Source organism: Gekko japonicus, unplaced genomic scaffold, assembly GCF_001447785.1.
Source record: "Gekko japonicus isolate JY-2015 unplaced genomic scaffold, Gekko_japonicus_V1.1 scaffold1059, whole genome shotgun sequence".
Classification (NCBI taxonomy): domain Eukaryota; kingdom Metazoa; phylum Chordata; class Lepidosauria; order Squamata; family Gekkonidae; genus Gekko; species Gekko japonicus.
Window position 1 is genome coordinate 519,946 of NW_015159745.1, and position 9,358 is coordinate 529,303.

Here is a 9,358-nt window from a genome sequence, read left to right on the forward strand (position 1 = left end):
AACAGATCAAAATGAAAACCATCACCCCTAGCCCTCCACCTACCCACATCATCAAACCTGTAAAACCCAAATTTATGAGACGTTCGGTAATTCTGTCCAGGTGATGTGATGCTGGGACATCCATTCATCAAGGCAAGTTTGACTTTCTGTAGTCCACGTTGCTCTTCATTGACCTACTCCGGGGCTCGTCCTTGTTGTATGTTGCTTTCTCCAAGTGTCTGTCTTTGCTGGCTATTTCGCCCCTTAGAATAACATGGTCATTCCACATTTTCTTTCCAGAGCCTAAAATATCTCCCCTCTATGAGCTCTTGAATCCTGTATCAAAACTGAGCATGATCAACCTCATCTAACCAAGAGGCAGGGCTTGCAGGGAAGTCTGGGTAGCCTCCGCTGCTTCCTGTGGAGAGGTCTGAACTGGGTCCGTTCCCACCTAGTACTCTCATGGGTGGAGGCACAGCTTGCCCACCTTGGCCTATGACTCCCAAGCTATTGTCAGGATAAACCAAGGTGGACATCAAGGACTGGTGACCAGGCAGCGCTTGCAAAGAGGCTGGTGACTGAGGGATGCCGTAGGGGCTGCTCGATCGGAGATCACGGTATTGTTCCTGAGCTGGAAGGCCACTGTGTTCCAAAGAGAAGCTGCCATTGGTCCCAGCTTGTCTCCCCAGAGCAGGGGACGTTTCACTAAGGTTGCTGTAAATACCATTGGAGTGGCTTATCTCGGAGATAGACGGTTCATCTGAAATGGGGAAAGGTGGTGATTTTATTGAGAGACACAAAAGGCACTTCTTTCATATCAGTTACCAGCCTAAAGCATTTGAACTACTTTTGGGACTATAGTCCTCCTTCCAGAAGACAGTAAGGCCACCAAATCATTCTAAAATCCACCTTCTCTGTGCATCATTTAATTTAACCCCTGTGAAGTCATCATCCGGGTGCATTTGTTGTCACCAGGGGTCATTTCGTAGAAAAAGAGGTGCAGGGGCTCATTAGCACAACTCATTAGCATAACTCATTTGCATATGCCACACCCCCTGACATCACCAGAAGTGTGTCAGAAGGCAACACCCACCACTCAGGCTCCACTGGACTGTTTTGGATTGCTAGCTATTGGGGGTGGGGGAACATGCAGATCTGTCCTCGCAGAGGAGGGAGAGCTTGTACCTGAATAAAACTTGGTCTTAAAGGTGCCACTGGACTGTTTTGGATTGCTAGCTATGGGGGGGCGGGACGTGCAGATCTGTCCTCGCAGAGGAGGGAGAGCTTTTACCTGAATAAAACTTTGTCTTAAAGGTTCCACTGGACTGTTTTGGATTGCTAGCTATGGGGGGTGGGGGAACATGCAGATCTGTCCTCGCAGAGGAGGGAGAGCTTGTACCTGAATAAAACTTGGTCTTAAAGGTGCCACTGGACTCTATTGGATTGCTAGCTAGTGGGGGGGGGGAAGTGCAGATCTGTCCTCGCAGAGGAGGGAGAGCTTGTCCCTGAATAAAACCTGGTCTTAAAGGTGCCACTGGACTGTTTTGGGGCAGGGGGGCTCTGCAGCTTACCTGGCTGCTTCTTGCTCTGACTGAGGGCTGCTGGGAGCAGGGGGCGGGGCTTGTTGTATGTGCCCGTTCCCTGGGCTCTTTACTGCCCGAGCTCCGCTCCAGTGCGCTCCGGCAGGAAATGGCCCCCGGTTGTCACCCATCCCTTGTTCCTTTGTCTCTCCTGTGTCTTCACCCACCCATTTCTTTGTTTTGTTCTCATTCCTTCCTCTCCATTCTTTAAAAAAACTATCTCACCTTTGTAGAAAGTCTTTGGGAAACTACCCCCACACACACACTTTGAAGTACTATAGCAATAATCTAATAGTGAAGTCCAGATATCTTTGGATAAAATGGTGATTGGAACTGTGAATGGGCAAGACATGTTTCTACAAACCTGAAAAGGGTTTGTAGGTTTGCAGGAAAAAAGGTGAAATCTAAAAAAGTTACACTAGGCAGTTTTTAAAAAAATCAAAAATGATAAAAGGAAGGCCTGTAGCTTTAAGAAGGATTTCCTCGGTGGCTGTTGCTAGGCAACCACAGCATTCCAAGCTTGGTTCTGTCAGTAAATGGAGGGGGGGCAGGGCCCTTTCCAGCCCTAATTTAGCATTTGAAGGAGAACTCATTGGGGCCAGCCAGGCCTGGCTAGATTTGGCCAGCTCCAGGCTGGGGAATCCTTGGAGATGTTGTAGAAGAGTCTGAGGGGGACAAGGTTGGGGGAGAGGAGAGGACTCAGCTGGATGAAGCAGAAACGTAAGATGATGGGGGAGCAGGAGAGGGTGCCAGCCATGGTGGGAAACCACCGCTGTCCTCAACCAAAAGCCTGGCAGAACATCTCTGCCTTACAGGTCCTGTGGGATTGCATCAAGTCCTGCGGGGCCCTGGTGGTATTTGGCTAAGAGTTCCATCAGGTTGGAGTCATGTGTGCCATCTGTGGCGTTCCCATCAGGACTCACATCAGTTGGAGTTTCCAGATCAGTCTCAAGGGCAGGCCAAAATAAAGTGAGTTACAGTAGTCTAGCCTGGAGGTGACAGTTGCATGGATTACTGTGGCCAGGTCAGGGTGCGACAAGGAAGGGGCTAATTGCTGTGCTTGGCGTAGGTGGGAAAATGCCCGCTTGGCAATATTCGTGACCTGGGCCTCCATAGTTAAAGAGGTGTCCAGGACCATGCCCAAACTCTTGATGGATTGTGCCAGTGTTAATGATGCCCCATCAAGAGTGGAAAGTCTGTGCCCCGATCCTGAGGCTCCCCCCCCCCAGCCACAGAACTTCCATCTTTGTTGGATTCAGTCTCAGCCTACTCTTTCTTAACCATCCCACCACTTACCCCTGTATCTGTCTCATCCTGGCCTGGTCCCTGTAATCCATGCAACGGTCACCTCCGGGTGAGATTACAGCAACCTGTTCTATGTGGGCCTACCCTTGAGGCTGACCCAGAAACTCCAGCTGGCACAGAACACAGGGGCATGGGTCCTCACAGGGACATTGTGCACAGCACATATCCATCCTGTGCTGTGTGAGCTGCACTGGCTTCTGGTGGAGTACCAGATCAGGTTCAAGGTTTTGGTATTGAAACCTCAAGGCCCTTAACCATCAGGGACCTATGTACCTTCGGGGCCTCCTCTCCTGGTACAACCCCCAAACAGCGCTGCTGATCAAAATCTATCACTGTCCTCGACCAACCTGGTGGAACACTCTGCCAAACAAACTCCGTGCCCTGCGGGACCTGTGACAGTTCTGAAGGGCCTGCAAGGCGTTTGGTTAAAAACAGCAACAGTTCCATTCTGACACTCTCACCCCCCCTCCCCTCCTGTGAGAGAGCGGCATCATTGGTCCTTTAAGCTATCTCTAGCTGTGTTTTTGTTTGCTGTTGATTTTAATCTGATTTTAATTGATGTTTTATTACTGTGTTGTGCACGGTTCTGAACCAGGTTTACTGAGGGAGGGTGGTTGAAGAGTCTAATTAATTAATTAATCGAATAAATTAAACAAGTAAGTAAACACAGTAGATCAAGAGGTAGCTGTCCAGGGTATTGAAGTGCATGTTTAAAGCTGCCTGCACTCCATCCATCCCTCTCTCCATCTATTTTGGCTTGCGGTCAAGTCCAGAATTCTGGAGGTAAGTTCTTGCAGCTCACTTGATCTATAACTTCAACAGGGAAAGAACATATCAACATCTGTCCAGGAGTCACACTGACTTGTGAACAGAGAGCTTCTTCCTTGCAGGACAATAGTTTCACACAAAATTTTAGAAAAGGGCTTTTTAGATGTTTGTGAGATATCCTGTGATCTACAAGTTTCAAAAGTGGCCTCAGGTTGCATTTTTTCATGAGGAATGTGGTCCTTAGAGTCCATGTTTTTAATTTTAAACATTTTTAATTAAAGTTGTTGCAATTTCTGGATAAAAATATTAGTAGCCCATGAGAGTCCCACAAAAAAAAAGTACAGAGCAGATGAGTTTACTGCTTTACTGAAATACTCCAAATTGAAAACAGGACAGGTGATCATTTGGTTACTTGGAGCTCTCTTGATCTTTAATTTTAATTTTAAATTAACTCATACACTTAACAGTCTGCTGCTCAAAATCTCACCTCCAGCACTCTGAATATAATTGGGAAATTACACCAAACAACTGTCCTCAGACTCTCAGAATTTGAAATGCAACAAAACAAAAAATTATTTCCCTCTCAAATCCCATATTTATTGTCAAATTTAACATGTCACAAAAATGCTATAGTCCTAATCTTCAGCAGTAATTGGCTGTTTGTTTTAGCCTCCGATGTTTTGTTTTGGAGAAGCACAAATCCAGAGAGCAGTAGCACACTGAATGTTTACCCATGTGGCAACCAACCCATACGATCAGCATTGTGCTACACTGCCTATCAGATGTGTGACCTACCTATACAACCCCACATTCCAAACAGGATTCAAGATACAGATGCAAAGGTAGCAGCAAAGACTGCGATGCACTATCTAAAGTGACGTGTTTCACAGAGGTCTGTTTGCAGATGCATTTGGTGACTCTCAGATCCACTGCAACCACTGATGTATCTTCAAGGATAAATCTCACGGGGCAGTAGTCAAATCAGTGCTGGGGGAAGGTTGCTGGGGGAAGATTGCATCAGCAGCAGATTTGTGTTTTAAAACATAAATTAACCACTGGGGTAGTGATGACAGTCATTGCTCTGATTACTAGCAGATTTATCAGCTGCCAGATGGAAACTCTACCAACAATATGTCCCAATTCATTTTGTTCACCAGCTGGGTTCTTATACCTGTGAAGGAGACCTCAGCATCACTGTCTGGACCTTCTTCCTGGATGCTTTCCTTGTCCGATTTGGAGTTCCCTCTTGAGCGCTTCATGTTTCTGAAGTACTGTCCCCATCTCTGTCTCCCAGCATCTTTCTTTAAGCGTTTTTCTTTGGCCCTTCTGTTCTGGAACCAAACCTGGGGAAAAAATAATAATACAAAGATGAGTTTTAATGTGCAACATTTAATTGCATATCAGCGTGTTTGTTATATCTGTTGAAGTCATGTGGCAATTTTAGAAAGAGTGCTCTCTCTCTCTCTCTCTCTCTCAGAAGTGCACACTAAAGTCCATAAAGTTTCAGGCAGAAGAGGACATTTGCAAACTTAGATTGTGTGCTAAATTTCAGCTTCCTTCCTTCCTTCCTTCCTTCCTTCCTTCCTTCCTTCCTTCCTTCCTTCCTTCCTTCCTTCCTTCCTTCCTTCCTTCCTTCCTACATTTTTTCCTTTGTGGAATTCAAGGTATCTTACAATATAAATTGGCAAAAATTGAGCTATGAATGGAAGGGGCAATGCGGAGAGCTCCTAGCCAGTGAGAGCGAGTGAGGTGCCATGCTTAGACTATTGGACCAGGACTGGGCAGGCCACCGTTCAAATCCCCTCATGGCCATGCAGCTCATCAGGAGACTTGCAACCAGACCTCCTTCACAGGACTGATGTGTCGCTCAAATGGAAGAGGAGCTCACTGTATGCCACCATGGGCTTCTGAAAAGGGGTGAGGATAAAAATAATTGACAGACAAATATTGCATCTTTAAACAAAATCTGAAAACATTACTAGCCCTCAAAAATTGTAATAACCTTCATACACATACCCCTGCAAACACACACCCATTAATCATTTGTGGGAGACAGAACTAATTTTGTAAAGCTTTCCCAAAGCTTTTGTAAAGCTTTCTGGAGACAATTCTTACCAAACAGAGGTGCAGAAATTTACAAATGTTAAGTTGTGCTTCTACATGTGTACTGAAGGACACCCATATTTCTCATATAACTTTAGAGCAAACTAAAAATCCACAATATTCAAGTCCAGTAGCACCTAGGAGACACACAAGATTTGGAGGGGTATAAGCTTTCGAGAGTCAATACTGCCTTCATCAATTAGGTGCTATTGGACTCAAAGTTAGCTATTCTACTGTAGATCAATACAGCTACCCTCTGAAAGGTCACATCTGAGTTTAAGACATTTCGGAGAGGAAATGCACAACATTTAGAGTTTCACCCTTCAAAATCTCTTTAAAGTGCATGCGCCTATTGACTGAATGGTGGATGAGACCTTCTGCAGATGCTTCTCTGTCATCTTCTCTACCCGTCTATAATTTACCTGCACAACCCGCATATCCAGGCCTGTCTCAGAAGAGAGCTGCTCTCTCACATGCCGAGCTGGTTTGGGTGAGTTGTTGTAAGCATTTTTCAAGGTTTCCAATTGTTTGGCTGTGATTGTCGTGCGGGGTCTCTTTGCTGTGGATTCAGCCTCTGCAAACATTCCCAAGAAACAAGGCAGAGAAGTTCAAAAGCTCCAAGACGATGACTAGGAAGGCAGGTTCTAAGGCTGCCCTCCAACAAGCAACTGTTCATAGCTTTCCAACCAAAGAAAAAACAAAAATTAATATTCTGGTATCTTTTGATAACATTTAGATTGTAGCTGAAATCCATTGATCAATACTTTATTTTATTATTCATTCATTCATTCATTCATTCATTCATTCATTCATTCAATGTATATCCCATACTCCCTGCTGCATTGTTTGGCAGCCATGTCTCTCCTGGCATTTATTTCTGTTCCAAGACGTTTCCCGTCTCAGGCAGGATCTGCACCTGCACAGCTGCAGCCATCATAGTGTGTGAGTGACCCTGAACACAGCCAGAAACTGCAGGGTCCATTCCTGTATATGAAAAACACAGTGTGATCTAAGCACACTTTCTTCAGAGATGGACCTCGTTCACATGACAGTAGAAAAGAACAGGAGTCCAGTAGCCCCTTAAAGGCCAACAAAATTTGCGGCAGGGTAGCAGCTTTCTGAAGAAGTGAGCCGTGACTCACGAGAGCTCCTCCCCTGCCACAATTTTTAAAAATCTTTAAGGTGCTCCTGGACTCTTGTTCCTTTCTACTGCAACAGACCGACTAACACAGCCACCCGTCTTGATCTAGTTCATGTAAAATACGTAAAGGTGTTGGGTATTGCATGTTGAAAAACACTCAGTGTGTGTGTATGGGGTTAAATGTCTGTTTTGTTGTCACAGGAAATCACCTGCCTTTGTGTTAGCCAATGTTAGTTTAGATCTACAAGCCCGCGAAAAGCATCCCTGTTTTGAGAGTTTGTTTGGGAGCAAAGTGTTAGTTTCTTTGCATTTTATGGCCCCTCTTCCCCTCTTTGTTCTGTTTGAAGAAGAAGCATGTAAGAGTGGCCATTGCAGTCTCTTCTAGTCTGTCCTTTGTAGAGTGAAGATGTAGCTTATATAGCTCTGTTGTTATTTTCTCCCAGTTACCCTTCCCTATGGTAGAATTGTAGTAAAACCTTTATATTTTTAAACACACATGGACTCTGAGTCTGATTATTGAACTCTGGCATCACTAAGCTGTTTTTAACTCTGCTGAATTTTATAAAAACTCCAACAAAATTGGTTATGGGGTCTTTTCCAGTAGGTGCTTCAAGATCAAGTCACATCAGTTTACATATCATTACCATTATGCTCATTGTTCTTTATTTGCCAGAGCAAACATTTTCATGTTTATAATAATATAGCTTGATCTTTAAAATCAACCCAGAACAATAAGACTGGGTAGGATGGCCCGGGCTGGTCTCATCTCGCCAGATCTCAGAAGCTCAGCAGGGTCCGACCTGGTCAGTATTTGCTAGGGGAGACCACCAAGACCGCCCAAAGTTGTTGCCTAGAGGCAGACGATGGCAAACCCCTTGGAAGGCCCACACTGGGTCACCGTAAGTCAGGTGAGACCGGGGTTTCCACCACCACAAGATTTCTGTAGCAACACTGCTAGCCACAGTCTTCTCATGTATAATGAGATAATGTATAATAATGTAGAACCTCATACATAAAATAAAGCAAAAAGAGAGAAAGATTAAACTGTTGATATGAATACTAAACTAAAACAGGAATCACTTGAGAAATGTTTGCACAAAGGTTATTGTACTACTTCTGTCGGTTCTGGAATAAAAATGTTAGTCATATGACAAGCAGGATAGAAAAGCTTTAAATAAATAAATGTATTATGTATTGCTTACACAGTTCTTAAAAGACACAAATGTATTTTTATTTTAGAACGTTTATACCCCACTCTTCCAAAGTTCAGAGCCAGTTGCAACATTGCAATTAAAGATATTCTAATATTTTTACACTAAAAACTCACCATCTCCAACAAATTTATTTTCAAAAAACTATCATATTCATTTCAACAGCAATATAACAACTGTGGAGTGCTTCGAACACTCTGTAGTACCACATGAGTAGTACTTGTAACCAGCCAGTAGAATGGGAACTATCCCACCAATCCACAACGAGGTTGGTGGGCACAGGATAGAGGGCCTTTTCAGGGTTAGCCCCACAGTTATGGAACAGCCTCCTCCTCACTGTTCAACTTCAGGAGACAGCAGGAGATAGTTTTATTTAGGATTGATTCAGTTTTCATTTATCGGCAGGCCTAATTGGAGTTTTTAAATTGTGACTTTTGGGGGATTTTCATAATATGTTATTTGATTTACAGTGTTTTATTGTGTCTTTTGTATTTCTATTGGATGCCGCCTCAAGCTCCACAAGGGAGAAGGGCAACTAATAAATGCTTTAAATATATAAATAATGTTTTAAAAGCCTACCAAACAGACGGTCTGATTCAGTATAAGGAAGGTTCCTAAGGTAACCCTGTGACATGGGGGTCAAGATGACAGCAACCCGCCTGTGCCCACTACGGGGAGACGCCACCCTCCCACCGCCCGGAGCCCGAAAGGGGCCCTTGGGGGCATCGCCACGGCCCGCCCGCCCACCTCGTTGCTTGGCAGTCTCGTAGTCGGCCTTGCAGACCAGCCGGCTGTCTTCCATCAGGTAGAACTCATCCCCGGTGGCCAGCTGCCGCTTGCACACGACGCAGGAGAAGCAGTGGAGGTGGTAGACGAAGTCCTGGGCCCGCCGGACCACCTGCGTGGGGGGGATGCCCTGCTGGCAAGCCGCACACTTGGTCCCGAACCGCCTGGGGGCCGGAGAAGGAGGAGGAGGAGGAGAGCGGTCAGGTCAGGGCGCCTTCCTCTCCTTCAAGGGAGGATCACTCCCACTCTCTGGTGGGTGTCGCCGGGGAAAAGGAGGGACTGCAACAGAAGCCTTTCCAAATGCACGGCTCTTTCCCGGCCCGCCGTTGGATTTCGCCTCTACGGAAGAGCCGGGGTGGCCCTTCTTTCCCCGGCAGGTCCCTGTCCCCCCCCCTCCCCACCCCCTTCAGGGCCTGAAACCACCACGAGGGCAGCGGGGAGACCCCCGGCCCAGGGGCGGCAGAGGCGCCAATCGGCCAGCCCCA

General features: G+C 45.8%; 1 protein-coding gene across 1 annotated transcript in view; it reads right to left on the reverse strand.

Moving 5' to 3' along the window:
• Nucleotides 1–320: 320 nt before the first annotated feature.
• LHX3 (LIM homeobox 3) overlaps nucleotides 321–9,358 on the reverse strand; it is a 10,669-nt gene continuing 1,631 nt past the window's right edge. The window contains exons 2-6 of the mRNA XM_015405447.1: nucleotides 8,835–9,037; nucleotides 8,204–8,206; nucleotides 6,158–6,309; nucleotides 4,804–4,975; nucleotides 321–739 (exon numbers count right to left, since the gene is read on the reverse strand). Of these exons, the coding sequence (XP_015260933.1) occupies nucleotides 321–739; nucleotides 4,804–4,975; nucleotides 6,158–6,309; nucleotides 8,204–8,206; nucleotides 8,835–9,037 (949 nt within the window). The remainder of the gene's footprint in view (nucleotides 740–4,803; nucleotides 4,976–6,157; nucleotides 6,310–8,203; nucleotides 8,207–8,834; nucleotides 9,038–9,358) is intronic.